The 17,344-nt window shown below is 42.1% G+C and overlaps 1 protein-coding gene across 9 annotated transcripts in view; it reads left to right on the top strand.

The window, feature by feature from the left end:
* hdx (highly divergent homeobox) overlaps positions 1-17,344 on the top strand; it is a 133,774-nt gene that overhangs the window by 15,378 nt on the left and 101,052 nt on the right. For 2 of the 9 annotated variants that reach the window (XM_068047785.1, XM_068047786.1), the window contains one exon: positions 7,328-7,400. The exons of 6 other annotated variants lie outside the window; for them this stretch is intronic. In XM_068047785.1, coding sequence (XP_067903886.1) covers positions 7,383-7,400 — 18 coding nt within the window. In that variant the 5' untranslated portion in view covers positions 7,328-7,382. Of the gene's footprint in view, positions 1-7,327; positions 7,401-10,847; positions 11,031-17,344 lie in introns of all 9 variants that reach the window. One more of the 9 variants, XM_068047787.1, reaches the window with a different exon arrangement.

Here is a 17,344-nt window from a genome sequence, read left to right as displayed (position 1 = left end):
ATTCCTACATTGCCAATCCTTTATCCTGAAATTATGACCCTAGTTCTAAACTCTCCAGCGAGCGGAAATGCTCTCTCCACGTCTACCTTGTCAAGCCCTCTCAGAATATTACGTGCTTCGGTGAAATCACCTCTCATTCCTTTGATCTCCAGTGAAAATAGGCCCATTCTACTCAATCTCTGCTCATAGGACATCTTATCCTAGGAATCAATCTAGTGAACCTTCATTGCACCCCTCTAAGGCAAGTATACTCTTCCTTCAATAAAGAGTCCAAAACTGTACACAGTATTCCAGGCTTGGTCTCACCGAATCCTTACATATTACAGCAAGCCTTTCTTGCTCTTGTACTCTAACCCTCTTGCAATAAATACAACATAACATTTGCCTTCCTAATTGCTTGTTGCATCTGCATGTTAACTTTCTATGGTTTGTAAGTAAGGACACCCAAATCCCTCTGAATCCCAGCGTTTACTAGCCTCTCACCTTTTTAAAAAAAAAAGTATTCTGCTTTTCCATTCTTCCTACCGAAGTTGATAATTTCACCTTTCCTTGCATTATACATCGTCTGTCCAATTGCTTAAATAGTCCAGATCCCTTTGCAGCCTCTGAGTCCTTCTCACAGCTTTCTTTCCCACAGGTAACTTTTATATTTTGTGTATTTGTGTCAGAGATAGCGAAAGTGAGAGGAAGAGAAGAAAAGGCAAACTGTACTGATTGCTAGTAGTTTTATTTTTGTATACAATTTATAAGATAAAACAGACCATTCGGCCCAACTGATCTCTGCCAGTGTCTATGCAGAGAGTCCCAACCTGTTCAGTCTTTCCTGGTAGTTAGAACTTCTCTGTTCTGTTATCGTCCTCATAAATCTATTTTGCACTTTCTGCAGTGCCTCTGTATCCTTTTTGTAATAGAACTCTGCACAGTATTTGATTGAATTATATGCTTTGTAAACATAGGGTTAATCATGAAACTAGTTTGTTTTTTCTGTTTGTTAAAGAGTTGACTTTCAAAAGCAAACAAAAATCCTCCAATTATCATCTGCGTTTTGTTGATAGAGAGAATTCACGTTTTCCAGCTGTTGACACCTGAAATGACAGGAGTGAGAGAATCAAAGAGACTGAAACTTTTTTCAAGAGATCTTAGAAAGTTACAACCTAGTGCTGGCAAAGCTAGTTTTCACCTTGAGTGTAGTCATTGAAACATTTGAGGCCCTAATTTATGGAAACTAGTTCCCAGTATGCCATCCTTTTTTTAAAAAGAAACATCCCATCATGCCTGACTGATCCTGTTGAAATGGCTTCTGCTTGAAGACTTGGTAGAGGAGAAATACAACTGAGTTCAGAATTAAAATTCAGTCTTGTCTTTTCTTCTATATTATTTTTTCATTATATGCAAGGATTTTCCCACAGTCAGTTGTCAATCAAATTTCACCACGGTATCCATGCACTGTATTCCACACTGTTTGTTGCCGTAGCAATGGGGAGAGGTTGGAGTGGGCCTTTCCACAAATCTGCCTTTCTGGAGCTATCAATGTACTGTTGAAGCCAGCAACATGCTGTAATGTAAACATGACTGGAGGTGGCATTGAATGCAGAGGTGGTCAGTAGGAACATAAGAACAGGAGTAAGCCATTCAGTTCCTTGTGCCTGTTCCACCATTCAATCAGATCTTAGCTGATCTGTATCTTTACTTAATTTAGTTGTTTTGGTTTCATATCCCTTAATACCCTTGCCTAACAAAAATTTATCATTCTCGATTTTGAAATTTTCAGTTGGCCTAACCAGAACAGCTTTTTGGTGGAAGAGATTTCTACTACCCTTTGTGTGAAGAAATGCTTCCTGACGTCACTCTTGAATGGCCTAGCTCTAATTTTAAAGTTGTGCCCCTTTGTTCTTGACTCCTCCACCAAAGGAAATATTTTATCTTTCTCAACACTATCAACTCCTTTAATCTTCTTGGACACCTCAATTATATCACCCCGCAATCTTCTTTATTTGAGAAAATACAAGCCTATTCTATGTAACTTTTCTTGATAATTTAGCCTGTTCAGCCCAGATAGCAGTCCAGTGAATCTACACTGCAACCCCTTCAGCCCAGTATACACTTCCTGATTGCATTGCCCAGAACTGGTCTAACAAGAGCCTTATACAACTTCTGCGTAATTTCCATTCCTTTATTCCAACCATACCCTATTGAGATGAAGGCTAACATTCCATTAACCAAGTCAAGATGTTTTGTCTGTTCATTCGTTTTAACTGATTTATTTTTTTGTACATGGATCCCGAAATCTCTCTAGTCCTTCGGTGTTCTGAGTTTCCTGCCATTTGGTAAATATACTTACTTCTATTTAAGAAAGGAGGGAGAGAGAAAAAGGGGAACTGTTTGACTTCAGGCGCAGGGAAAATGTTAGAATCTATTATAAAGGATGTGATAACTAGACACTTTTTAAATATGGGCAGAGTCAGCATGGATTTCTGAGAGGGAAATTATGTTTGACAAACCTGTTGGAGTTTTTTGAGGATGTTAATTGTAGCATGGATAAAAGGAGAACCAGTGAGTGTGGTGTCTTTGCATTTTCAGAAGGCTTTTGATAAGGTCCCACACAAGAGGTTAGTAAGCAAAATTAGAGCACATGGGATTGGGGGTAATATACCAGTATGGATCAAGAATTGGTTAACAAACAGGAAACAGAGTAGGAATAAACAGGTCATTCTCAGGATGGCAGGCTGTCACTAATGGGGTACTGCAAGGATCAATGCTGGGGCCACAGCTGTTCACAATCTGTATAAATGATTTGGATGTGGGGACCAAATGTAATACTTCCAAATTTGCTGATGATGCAAAACTAGGTGGAAATGTAAGTTGTGAGGAGGATACAAGGGGACTTGGACAGGCTAAGTGAATTGCCAAGAACATGGCAGATAGAATATAATGTGAATAAGTGTGAAGCTTTCCACTTTGGTAAAAAAACTGAGTATTTCTTAAATGGTGAGAGGTTGGGAAGTGTTGATGTCCAAAGGGACCTGGGCGTCTTTGTTCATGAGTCATGAAAAGCTAACATGCAGGTGCAGCAAACAATTAGGAAGGCAAATGGTATGTTGGCCTTCATCGCAAGGGGTTTTGAATACAGGAGTAAAGAAGTCTTGCTGTAATTGTATAAAGCCTTGTTGAGACTGCACCTGGAGTATTGTGTACAGTTTTGGTCTCCTCATCTAAGGAAGGATATACTTGCCGTAGAAAGACTGCAACAGAAGTTCACCAGACTAATCCCTGGGATGGCAGAATTGTCTTATGAGGAGAGATTGAGGAAACTGGGCCTGCATTCTCTATAGTTTCGAAGAATGAGAGGTGATCTCATTGAAACTTAGAAAATTCTTACAGGGTGTGACAGGGTCGATGTAGATAGGATGGCATCAGGTCAAACATGAGCAAGGAAACCTCCTGCTGATGACCACCTACTGACCTCCTTCGGCTGATGAATCATTGCTTCTCCATGTTGAATTACTTAATTGATCTGTACAAACTTATGAGGGACCTAGATAGAGTAGACTGGAAGAACCTGTTTCCCCTAGCAGAGAGGTCAATTACCAGGGGGCACAGATTTAAGGTAATTCGTAGAAGAATTAGAGGAGACATGAGGAAAACCTTTTCACCCAGAGGGTGGTGGGTGTCTGGAATTCACTGCCAGGAATGGTGCTAAAGGCAGACCCCCTCAATACTTTTAAAAGGTACCTGGACATGCACCTGAAGTGCTGTACCCAGCAAGACTATGGATCAGGTGCCGGAAGTTGGGATTAGATTGGGCAGCTAGTTTTTTCGGCCGGCACAGGCACAGACTGGCCTCCTTCTGTGCCATAATTTTCCTACGGTTCTATGGTTCTTGAACACCTATTGAAATAAGCACCAAGGTTAGCAAGGGAACAGAATGTACTCTGGGTGGGGGACGTCAATGTCCATCACCAAGAGTGGCTCGGTAGCACCACTACTGACTGGACTGGCCAAGTCTTAAAGGACATAGCTGCTAGACTGGGTCTCCGGCAGGTGGTGAGGGAAAAACATACTTGATCTCGTCTTCACCAGTCTACCTGTTGCAGATGCATCTGTCCATGACAGCATTGGTAGGAGTGACCAACGCACAGTCCTTCAGGAGACAAAGCCCTGTCTTCACATTGAGGATACCCACCATTGTGTTATGTGGCATTACCACTGTGCTAAATGGGATAGATTTCGAACAGATCTAGCAACTCAAAACTGGGCATCCATGAGGCGATGGGCCATCAGCAGCAGCAGAATTGTATTCAACCATGATCTGTAACCTCATGGCCCAGCATATCCCCTGCTCTACCATTACCATCAAGCTGGGGGACCAACCCTAGTTCAATGAAGAGTGCAGGAGGGCATGCGAGGAGCAGCACCAGGCATACCTAAAGATGAGGTGTCAACCTGGTGAAGCTACAACGCAGGACGATTTGCATGCCAAAAAGTGGAAACAGCATGTAATAGACAGCATTAAGCGATCCCACAACCAACGGATCAGATCTAAGCTCAGTCGTGAATGGTGATGGACAACTAAAGTACTGACAGGAGGAGGAGGCTCCACAAGTATCCCCATCCTCAATGGTGGGGGAGCCCAGCACATGAGTGCAAAAGATAAGGCTGAAGTATCTGCAACCATCTTCAGCCAGAAGTGCCAAGTGCATGATCCATCTCAACCTCCTCCTGAGGTCCCCAGCATCACAGATGCCAGTCTTCAGCCAATTTTGGATCCAATTTGTCAAATTTCCCTGGATCCCATGGGCTCGTAGCTCCTTAACCAATCTCCCATCCGGGACCTTATCAAAAGCCTTAATGGGTACATGTTGGCTTTGAACTCTCACTGTTTCCTTTTTGAATGACTCTTACTTGTCTGATGTCGACGTTCCTACAAGTAGCTGCTCCCAGTCCACTTTGGCCAGATCCTGTTTTATCATCATAAAATAGGCCTTCCCCCAATTCAGTACCTTTATTTTTGGTCCCTCTTTGTCCTTTTCCATAACTACCTTAAATCTTACAGAATTATGGTGACTATCCCCGAAATGCTCCCCCACTGACACCACTTGTCTGGCTTCATTCCCTAGGATTAGGTCCAGTACTGCCCCTTCTCTTGTCGCACTTTCTACGTACTGGCTCAAAAAGCTCTCCTGTATGCATTTTAAGAATTCCACCCCCTTTAAGCCTTTTTCACTAAGACTGTCCAAGTTGATATTGGGGAAGTTGAAACCCCCTACTGTTATTACCCTATCATTTTTACACCTCTCTCAAATTTTCCTACAAATTTGTCCAACTCACTGGGGTTTTGTTTTAAGTGTCCTTAGTGGAAAAAAAACCTTCCTGAACATGGTCACGTGTCTAGACACAGTGTCTCCTCTTTCACTGAAAGGGAGGTCAAAACCCTTTGCTGTTTCCTTGAAACTGCTTGCTTCCCCGATTCTTGTCTACAAAGTCAACATCCTAAATTTCCAGCTATTTGCAGGTGTCCAAAATTCCTGAAAATCCTTTTTTCAGTTTTTTAAAACACACAGAAGTCTAAAATTTTTGTCCAAGAAAACCTTTTCTCACACTGCAGACTGGCCTAGAATTATAGGGCAATGAGAACTCTGATAGCTGGCAGAGAGAAGTCAATATAATTTTATTTTAAGTCATTGTCTTTTGACATTCTGGTGAGGAGCTGAGAATACTGCCACTCATCGTGTTTTTCAAAGCACAGAACCTAATCTTGAGACTCAATAAACCTAAAAAAGCTGAAGAACTTGCAAACTTACAGATGGTAAAAAACAAGTGAAAACTTAAAATACCTTTAATGCCTTCGTAACTGCTGAGTAAAGATTGTTTTTAAAAAAAAAACTGTAGAACCCTTGTGTCACAGGAGACAGTGCTGTAATATTAAGTAGGTGGCCCACATGTCTCTGAAGTTGAGAGCACCACCACCTGAGGTGATTTTTTTTAATAGAGGTTAAAGCACAGAAACAGGCCATTCAACCCAATTGGGCTATGCTAGTATTTATGCTCCACAGGTGCCTCCTCCTGCCCTACCTTATCTAACACTATCAATAAAGCAGGGTTTCACAGCTACCCTCTGAGGTGAAGTGCCAGAAATACACTGCTGCCGGTACCACCTGCTGTTGGATCTGCCATTTTATCCGGACTGTAGGTGGACTGAACTATCCATACAGGACAGCAGCATACTTTTGATCATCTCAACAGTGGAGTTGATCAGAATGGTAAAGTCTTCCTGGAATGAGTATACACAGAAGAAATCCAGTGCAGCAGGATTGAGGTTGTATTAGAGAAGCAGCTCTGCTGCAAGATAGGGTTAGTAGTTGTAGTTTTGTATTGGGATTAAACAAGCAGCAAAGACTAGCCAGTCATGCCTCAATAATGGTGCTGTGCTGGCTGCCAGGTTTCCATTTGTAGTTCCATGACTGTGGTTGCTGGAGAAAGCCTGCTTAACTGGTTTTAGTTTTCCTCTAGATTCAGTTGAATACCTAGTCTACTGTTTTGCAAGGTTTTGCAAGGCTCCTTCATCTGGAAAAAATGTTTCCCATTTGGATCATCTAATTGACTTTTGAATGATTCCAGAATTTTGTCCAGCCATTTAAGCTATAAATTCAGAAATTCTCTACATAGATATTTCTGTCTCTCCACACGTGTCTCCTCCTTTAAGATGCTCCTTAAAACCTACCTGTCATAATGGCCCAGATCTTGCGATGGTAATGACAATGAAAATGTCAGCATTTGCCATCCTTGCTGCACTGAAACTGACAGCAGCATAGCAAATCCACACGTGCAGAATGAAACAGAAATCCAGAAGTTGCTGTCACTGATTCTGTGATTTTCCAGAGGGTTCCCCCAGATTGCACTATCTAAGCAATCAGTGAACTGACAAAAATTTTCACTTCTACGCTGGTAGTCTCGCAGTAAAAACCCTTGAAACAAGTTTCACCTTGTTGATTAAGGTGTAGCTGGGTTTTTAACAGCCTACAAAGTTCATAACAACTGCTAAACAGCCCACTGGCCCTGAAAAGCTAATTTTACACTTGTGAAATGTCAGGTTTCTCCTTTACGATAAAATTCTATATTTAAGTTTTTTTTTTAAAAGCTTATACATAAAATTTTAACTTCTATCTTAATCCAATCATAAATGATTTCATTCGCTGTCTGAAAATGTAAATTAAAAGAGAGGAGATTTGGTGCTTTTAACTTCCTGGTTTGATTCTGTGAGAATACCTCATTGTGATTGGCTGCTTGTCCTGCTTGATACCTGGTGATCCCCTTGTCTTTGTGCCAGATTTAAACTATCATCGGAAAGGGGAAATCCACGCCACAGAGATTACTAGATCTTCATGGGCAGCTTATTCAAGGTAGGCTGAAGTGCATGGCTTCACCGCTGACTGTAAATCTAGCCCATCATCTTTTTTGGCTTGATCTAAATTTTTGGCTGATTATGCTCCTGTGAAGCATCATGGGAAATTTTTACTATGTTAATGATGCTATGCAGATGCAGCTGTTGTTGTAGTGTTCTAGATTTTCGTTTCCTTCGCTGATCACAGTGCGCTTAGAAATCTGTGGCACTTCAAGACCACATTCTGAGTGTATGCAAATTGTAGATTCTGTGGCAGGTGTATCCAGGGGTTTGGGATATTTTTTAAATACTGTGTAAGATCACCAAGAAAAGTTGGACATTTTAAATTGTGTAAAGACAATTTTATGTGCTTGCCCTTTTGAATCCCCATGCACGGTATTGATCTTCACCTTAACACCTACCTGCCTCATCACCTCAGCAGATAAGTGGCAAATGATCAGTACCTGCTGTACCCGATGCCTGATCATCTAGCACCAAATGATTTCATTTGACATCAATTGTCTAATCCCGTTGATCAGCAGTTTGTTAACCCTGGCATTTTTCATACCTTGCATACTTGACCTGGTAAACTTGACTCCGAATTTGTGCAAAACCAGCTGATTGAAGCTGCTTCAATGTAGACTTTGCCCATCTGACTGCAACCAGATGTAGTTGTTCAGATTTGCTGAAATGGGCAGCCAGGAAGACCTGTTATTACGGGGTCGTCTTAGCTACCAGCCTTAGCGAGTCCCGGCAAGTTTTCTTTCAGGTTCCAGCTGGCTACATGGTAACTCGGCATCACATTTTTCCACCATGCATGCAAATTAGCATAAGTCGTCATTTGGTAGTACAGAACCTGAGTATTGCTGAAAATAGCAACATGCTGTCAAAGCTTTTCATCTTGTACTTATCAGGACAATCTGAAAGAATACGAATGTAAGGGAAAACAACAACTTTATACGGTATGAGCAGAGACTGCTGATTGGTTGGCAAATGAATTCTGATTGGTAGAGGTGTTGCCTTGGAGAATGCACCAGTTTGTGGTGACTGACAGTTAACTGCCAAGCATTGTTTGAAATTTAAACCAGGCAGTTTGACTCTGGTCAAGGCATTGCTCTGAGGAATGAACAAGCGAATGGCTGTCACTTATTTTGTTTAGTTGAAACAGGCACAATGTGTGTAGTTTCTTTCTGTCCCAACCAGCCCGTGCTTGCAAAGCTTGAAACACAGTGTCCAACATTAGATGTGATTCCGCGATTGGACAACATTTGCTAAATAATCTACAGTGTGCTAAGAATTATGCTGACAACCAATTTAAGGTTATCAGTAGGGCTCGCTGTCTGGCGCATTTGTGCGTACTGGAAGCTACGTATTTGAATATACAAGGCCCTGTTCTTTGCAGACAGAAAGATCATGTTTTTATAGATACAACTGAGTGACTTGTTAGGTTACTTCAGAGAGCAATTAAGCATTAACCAAGTTGCTATGGGACTGGAGTCACATATAAGCCAGACTGGGTAAGGACAACAGGTTTCCTTCCCTGTAGGACATTAATGAACCAGTTGGATTTTTATGACGATTAGACAGTTTCATGGTCACTTTTATTGTCAGCAGCTGCTTTTATTTCCAGATTTAAAAAAATGAATTCAAATTCTCAGACCACTATGGTGGGATTTGAACTCATGTTCTCTGGATTATTAGTCCAGGCCTCTAGGTTACTAGCTCAGTAACTTTAAAATTGTGTATTTGGCTGCCGACCATGTTAAAACTCAATTATTATGCTGTCTTAGCTCCCCTCCTCAAAAGAGGTTGTGGCTTCCCTGGATGTTTTCTACATCACTTACCATTGCTAAGTTAGATATGCAGCGCCTTCCAAGGCTTCCCTGTGCACTGAGTCAGGAAGCAGTCATGTATTACATTGACTAATTTAGACTGTAAATCACTTGAGCGTTCATCATTTATATTGGCTGATTTGTATTCATGCACCATTGAACAAGCTTCCTTTTTAAACCGACCTTGTAGACAGACTGTGACTTACCCCAAGTCGCTTTTCAAGTTGAAAGTAATCAATCTTAACAGTTGTATATCTTTCGACAAACTGCAGGATCTCACTTATTTAACCTCACAGGTGTCCCTGACAAATAGCTATTTTTAAAAAATGACGTCAGACCCACAGGCTAATTGTGCTGAATCAGTTGTCTTTTCACAATGCTGGAGTGCAGCCATGTCAGTCAAAGAAAACTGAGCTGAGAAAAATGCTTCTTGTGTAGTGGTTTTCGAAACAAATCCTCTTTCTTACTTCATTTCTAACAGAGAGCTAGTTCCTTTGGATGTGTTATCTGCCATATCTGTGCCGTTTATACCTTGGAGCAGACGTGGTGACCACTGGCTTTAAATAATTATCGATTTTTTTAAAAAACAGCCATTTTAAATATGCCACCTTTACATTAGGATTGCTGTGCCTGGATCTCAAGACCAGTTTAAAAAAAGAAAGGTCTTGATAAATCCAACTTGTTTACTGGGGTTTCTATCAGTTGTGCAAATCTGTTCATCAGGAGCTGCTGGTTCTGACGTGGGCTTTTGTGCAGTATAAAGGCAGCTCTAGAGTACAATGTGAATCCTCTCGCAATTCAGGCTATAGACATGCAGACAGAAACCTGACACCAAAAGTACAGGTTCTGCAAGCAGGACCTTGGGGACTTCAGCTGGTCCTGCATTTGTTCATTTCGCACTTGGGTTCTCTGTTCAGGCTGCTGGGTTAAATTATTTTTAATTAGTGATTTCATTTTATTGGAACTCAGAAGTCAGCAAACGCGAATGAGCGTGCGCACCTGTGTGTGTGCGCAAGACCAACAGTTGCATATTTTGGAAGATAACCAACTTTTTTGGTTTAATGAGGAAAATGTTGTTCACATGTTGCATTACGCAAAGAAGTAAAATTCAAATTCAGTACAAATACATTCCATCTTCTATGACATCAGCCACGAGCAAAATAAAATTGAATAACACCCATGATACAACTACGTATGTTTGAATATTTTGTGGTAGAGTATGTTTCAAGGGTGTAAAACTCTTAAGCTGGATGGAGTTGGTAAATGTACAATTTCTGAAATTTCTGCATGTGGTTTGAAGCCATTTGAACCCACTGTGTTGCCACCTTGCAACAATCCAGTCTATTTATGACCTCGGGTATAGCGCCAACATCTAATTGTAATACACTATTGAGCTGGCTTCCAAACGTCTTTTGTAAAGTTCCACTGTGTTCCTGCTCCAGACTAGTTTATATAGGAGTATTCGAATTCAAAACAAATGAAGCCGTGAGCATCTTCATTCTGATCATTTGTTATTTGTTATAGTTTTTCTTGAATTCTGATTTGAATGGTGTAGAAATGGCATAAGCAAGCTAAATTTCATCGCTTAATAGGAGGGATGTGTATAAATTCCATTTTTGCTTTCTTGGTTTCAGCTACGGATGCTGACTTCAATTGATTTGGACTATCCAAATTGCAGTAACTTGATTCATAATGGCAGACCTTAACCTTGCATCGATGATGTGAAACATGAAGATATTTAATGGGATAAAGGAAAGAAAAGAACATAAGGGGGCGAAGTGGTTTAAAAACAGCAGTGCGTTCAGGAAGATGGTTAGGTGAGTTAAGTTGTGGGCTGTACAAATGAGAGTGGATAGGACTGTCCGTTACAGGGTCTAATGCATCTGCTATTCAATACTTACTGCATCTGTCTTGTTCCAGTGTTTATAAATCTACTCGCGACTTGATTACTTTTACACAGCAAGTAATTACGATCTGGAATGCACACCCTGAAAGGGTGTTGGAGGCAGGTTTAATCATGGCTTTCAAAATGGAGTTGGATAAGTACCTGAAGGGGAAACGAATTTGCAGGGCTATGGGGTAAGGGCAGGGGAGTGGGATTAGTTAAATTGCTGTTGCAGAGAGCCATCATGGACTTGGCAGGCTGAATGGCCTCCTTCTGTGCTGTAATCATTTTATATGGTAATGGGATTTGAGAATTGTACGGTTGACGTATATTTGGAAAACTTCTTAGTTTTGAGGTCATTCTCTTTTCTCAGTTGCAAAGGTACCATATACTAAGGTGGAGCTTTAACAACCTGTTGAGAAATATAGCCACTGATAGGTACAGAAATGCCTACTGAAATATAATTCCTTAAAAGCAATTCAAGTTGAGCTTCAGCATTCATCCGCATGGTACTCCATGGAGCTTGGGCTATGAAAATTTCTCGAAGAGAATATGAGCTGTAAAAGATGCTCTTTATGTTAATTTGCCATGGTGATTGTTGTATCAATTCAATGAAAAATGCTGGGCCTCAAAATGAATTGCAGAAAAAGTGGAACTTAAAATATTGTTTCTAAGATCTTAAGATAAGCAATGGTTGAGCCAAATACTTTCATGTTTTATTGTACAATATAGTTCAGAAGAGGTATTCCAAGCTATAACGACTGTTCTAACATCTGCATGTAAAGAACCTACAGAGTGGAATTTGATTATGCCCCCACTAAGAGCAAGCCTGTTTGCATTGGGCAGACTTGGTAATGAGCAGCAAACCTCTCTAGGTCCATCTCTAGCTCAAACTCATTGATCAATTCCCAATTTGGATGAGATAGTGATGTGATTTTCCCCACAATTCTGTGATTCAGTTGCAAGCAGCAATATTGAATTTTTTTTAGCCAACTGTAAATGAATCACTGTAGATCCCAGACTGAAGCAAAGGGTTAAATATGCCACACAGTTCCTTGGTGTGATTTAAGGGTCTATTATCCTTTGTGTGCTATTATTCCTTGTGTTCAAAAAAAAACTTGCAAGGGACATCAAAATCAATAAGAAATTTTATAGTTACATAAAGGGAAAGTGGGTGGTTAAGAGCAATGTAGGCCCACTAAAAGCTGAAAATGGAGATATTGTCATTGATAATGGGGAAATGGCCGACATGTTGAACAATTACTTTGCCTCAGTATTTACAGTTGAAAAGGAGGATAACTTGCCGGAAGTCCCGAAAAAATTAATAGCTGATAGGGGACAGGGACTTAATACAATTAATGTAAGTAAATCATCAGTAACAAGGAAATTAATGGAACTAAAGAGTGAGAAATCCCCAGGACCTGACGGTTTCCATCCGAGGATGTTAAAGGAAGTAGGGGAGCACATTGTAGATGCCCTAACTATAGTCTTTCAGAGTTCCCAAGGTTCAGGAGTGGTCCCTCTGGATTGGAAAGTTGCACATGTCACTCCACTTTTTAAGAAGGGTGAAAGGGGGAACCAAGGAAATTACAGACAAGTTAGCCCAGTTATCTCAGCTGAGCATCTTATCCCAAGACCTTTACAGGAAGATGCCTTTGTCCAAACAATTGTGTTCATCAGTGGTTTTGTGGGGGTCATTAAAACTAATCTCATTCTTCAAATGTCAGACCAGTTAGCCTGACATCTGTGGTGGGCAAGTTGCTGGAGTCTATAATGAAGGATAGGGTGACTGAACACCTAGAACTATTTCAGGTAATCAAGGACAGCCAGCATGGATTCATGACAGGAAGGTCATGCCTGACAAATCTCATTGAATTTTTTGAAGAGGTGACTAAGGTAGTGGACAGGGGAATGTCTATGGATGTTATTTATATGGACTTCCAGAAGGCATTTGATAAAGTCCCACATAAGACACTGTTAACTAAGGTAGAAGCCCATGGAGTTGAGGGCAAATTATTGACATGGTTAGAAAGTTGGTTGAGTGGTAGGCGACAGAGAGAGGGGATAATGGGTAAGTACTCTGATTGGCAGGATGTGACTAGTGGTGTCTCGCAGGGATCTGTGTTGGGGCCTCAATTATTCACATTATTCATTAACGACTTGGATGATGGCATAGTAAGTCACATATCCAAATTTGCTGATGATACAAAGTTAGGCGACATTGTAGGCAGTCTAGATGATAGCATAAAATTGCCAAGAGATATTGACAGACTAGGTGAGTGGGCAAAACTGTGGCAGATGGATTTCAATGCGGGCAAGTTATTTATTTATTTATTTATTTTTATTTAGAGATACAGCACTGAAACAGGCCCTTGGGCCCACCGAGTCTGTGCCGACCATCAACCACCCATTTATACTTTCTTTGGCCTCCTTATCTCGGGAGACAATGGGTAAGCGCCTGGAGGTGGTCAGTGGTGTGTGGAGCAGCGCCTGGAGTGGCTATAAAGGCCAATTCTAGAGTGACAGGCTCTTCCACAGGTGCTGCAGAAAAATTTGATTGTCGGGGCTGTTACACAGTTGGCTGTTCCCTTGCACCTCTGTCTTTTTTCCTGCCAACTGCTAAGTCTCTTCGACTCGCCACACTTTAGCCACGCCTTTATGGCTGCCCGCCAGCTCTGGCGAACGCTGGCAACTGACTCCCACGACTTGTGATCAATGTCACAGGACTTCATGTCGCGTTTGCAGACGTCTTTAAAGCGGGGACATGGACGGCCGGTGGGTCTGATACCAGTGGCGAGCTCGCTGCACAATGTGTCTTTGGGGATCCTGCCATCTTCCATGCGGCTCACATGGCCAAGCCATCTCAAGCGCCGCTGACTCAGTAGTGTGTATAAGTTGGGGGTGTTGGCCGCCTCAAGGATTTCTGTGTTGGAGATACGGTACAGCCACCTGATGCCAAGTATTCTCCGGAGGCAGCGAAGATGGAATGAATTGAGACGTCGCTCTTGGCTGACATACGTTGTCCAGGCCTCGCTGTCATAGAGCAAGGTACTGAGGACACAGGCTTGATACACTCGGACTTTTGTGTTCCGTGTCAGTGCGCCATTTTCCCACACCCTCTTGGCCAGTCTGGACATAGCAGTGGAAGCCTTTCCCATGCGCTTGTTGATTTCTGCATCTAGAGACAGGTTGCTGGTGATAGTTGAGCCTAGGTAGGTGAACTCTTGAACCACTTCCAGAGCGTGGTCGCCAATATTGATGGATGGAGCATTTCTGACATCCTGCCCCATGATGTTCGTTTTCTTGAGGCTGATGGTTAGGCCAAATTCATTGCAGGCAGCCGCAAACCTGTCGATGAGACTCTGCAGGCACTCTTCAGTGTGAGATGTTAAAGCAGCATCATCAGCAAAGAGGAGTTCCCTGATGAGGACTTTCCGTACTTTGGACTTCGCTCTTAGACGGGCAAGGTTGAACAACCTGCCCCCTGATCTTGTGTGGAGGGAAATTCCTTCTTCAGTGGACTTGAACGCATGTGAAAGCAGCAGGGAGAAGAAAATCCCAAAAAGTGTGGGTGCGAGAACACAGCCCTGTTTCACGCCACTCAGGATAGGAAAGGGGTCTGATGAGGAGCCACCATGTTGAATTGTGCCTTTCATATTGTCATGGAATGAGGTGATGATACTTAGTAGCTTTGGTGGACATCCAATCTTTTCTAGTAGTCTGAAAAGACCACGTCTGCTGACGAGGTCAAAGGCTTTGGTGAGATCAATGAAAGCAATGTAGAGGGGCAGCTGTTGTTCGCGGCATTTCTCCTATATCTGACGAAGGGAGAACAGCATGTCAACAGTCGATCTCTCTGCACGAAAGCCACACTGTGCCTCAGGGTAGATGCGCTCGGCCAGCTTCTGGAGCCTGTTTAGAGCGACTCGAGCAAAGACTTTCCCCACTATGCTGAGCAGGGAGATTCCACGGTAGTTGTTACAGTCACCGCGGTCACCTTTGTTTTTATAGAGGGTGATGATATTGGCATCGCGCATGTCCTGAGGTACTGCTCCCTCGTCCCAGCACAGGCATAACAGTTCATGTAGTGCTGAGAGTATAGCAGGCTTGGCACTCTTGATTATTTCAGGGGTAATGCTGTCCTTCCCAGGGGCTTTTCCGCTGGCTAGAGAATCAATGGCATCACTGAGTTCCGATTTGGTTGGCTGTATGTCCAGCTCATCCATGACCGGTAGAGGCTGGGCTGCATTGAGGGCAGTCTCAGTGACAACATTCTCCCTGGAGTACAGTTCTAGGTAGTGCTCAACCCAGCGGTCCATTTGTTTGCGTTGGTCAGTGATTATGTCCCCTGATTTAGATTTGAGGGGGGCGATCTTCTTGATGGTTGGCCCAAGGGCTCTCTTAATGCCATCATACATTCCTCTGATGTTTCCGGTGTCTGAGGCCAGCTGAATATGACTGCATAGGTGTTGCCAGTAGTCGTTTGCGCAGCGCCTGGCTGTTCTTTGTGCAGTGCTTCTGGCTGCTTTAAGTGCTACCGATGTTAACTTGCTGGGGGCTTTCTTGTAGTTCAACAGTGCAATGCGCTTAGCGGCTATGACAGGTTCCAGCTCTTCATTATGAGATTGAAACCAGTCTGCATTTCTCTTCGCACTTTTGCCGTAGGTGGTCAAAGCTGACTCATAGATGGCGTCTCTGATCCTACTAATTATACTAATTATACTAATCCTACACTAATCCCATATTCTTATTATGTCCCCACCTGTCCCTATATTCCCCTACCACCTACCTATACTAGGGGCAATTTATAATGGCCAATTTACCTATCAAGTGTGAGATTATCCATTTTGGACCAGAAAAGGATAGAGCAGGGTTCTTTATAAATGGGAAGAGGTTAAGTACAGTGGATGTCCAAAGAGACTTGGGGGTTCAGGTGCAGAGATCTTTAAAATGCCACAAGTAAGTGCAGAAAATAATCAAAAAGGCTAATGGAATGCTCGCCTAGAGGATTGGAGTATGAAGACACAGAGGTTATGCTGCAGCTGTGCAAAACCCTGGTTAGATCCCACTTGGAGTACTGTGAGCAGTTCTGGGCACCACACCTTGGGAAGGATATATTGGCCTTGGAGGGAGTGCAACCTAGGTTTACGAGAATGATACCTGGACGACAGAGGTTACGTTACGAGGAGAGATTACACAAATTAGGCCTGTTTTCGCTAGAATTTAGAAGGTTAAGGGGTGATCTGATTGAAGTCTTCAAGGTATTAACAGGAAAAGACAAGCTAGATAAAGATAAACTATTTCCACTGGTTGGAGATTCTAAAACTGGGGGGCATCGTCTAAAAATTAGGACCAGACCATTCAGGAGAGATGTTAGGAATCACTTCTTCATGCAAAGTGTGGTAGAGGTTTGGAACTCGCTCCCACAAACAGCAGTTGAAGTTAGAACAATTGTTAATTTTAAATCTGAGATAGATAGATTTTTGTTGAGCAAAGATATTAAGAGACATGGGCCAAAGGCAGGTATATGGAGTTAGGCCGCGGATCAGCCATGATCTCATTGAATGGCGGGACAGGCTCGAGGGGCTGAATGGCCTCCTGTTCCTATCTTCCTATGTTCATCTGGTCCTTTGTCTGCAGCACTATTTGTGAAGAAGATACTATATGAAGTAGCCTGTGAATATTATTCTATAAAACTATTTGATTCAGTGTTTGCCAAAACATTATTTGGTAGTGGGGGAATGGCAGCCATTTCACAACAAATCTGAATTTGGTACTACAGAACTTGAGAATTGCTGAAAATAGAGACATGTTATTGAAGTTTTGTGTCTTGAACTCATCAGGACAATACACAAAAATAACCAGTGAGGGAAAACAAGAACTTATACAAGTTGCATAAGTTGTTGTCCCTTACATTAGTTATTCTTGTGTGGTGTCCTGATGAGTGCAAGATGAAAAGCTTCGATAACATGTCTCTATTTTCACCAATTCTCAAATCTGAGTTTCAAATTCCAGAGGAACTGGTACAGCTTGGTGTTACACTGTTTGTTAGATTTACATCGCTGCTGGCAGAAATCCATAATCAAATTGGCAATATAGCAACATAAATTTTCTGAAGGAAGTAAATAACTACATTTGTGACTTGTATGAAAATAAAGCTTGATAACATTTCCCACTGACACTGGAGGGTGATAATCGGAAATTTTCAAAAAGTTTTCACAGCATCATTCGATCACAGTATTTGCA

Source organism: Heterodontus francisci, chromosome 15, assembly GCF_036365525.1.
Source record: "Heterodontus francisci isolate sHetFra1 chromosome 15, sHetFra1.hap1, whole genome shotgun sequence".
NCBI lineage: Eukaryota > Metazoa > Chordata > Chondrichthyes > Heterodontiformes > Heterodontidae > Heterodontus > Heterodontus francisci.
Note: the sequence above shows the minus strand (reverse complement) of the source record. Positions and strands in the feature narration are given on the sequence as shown.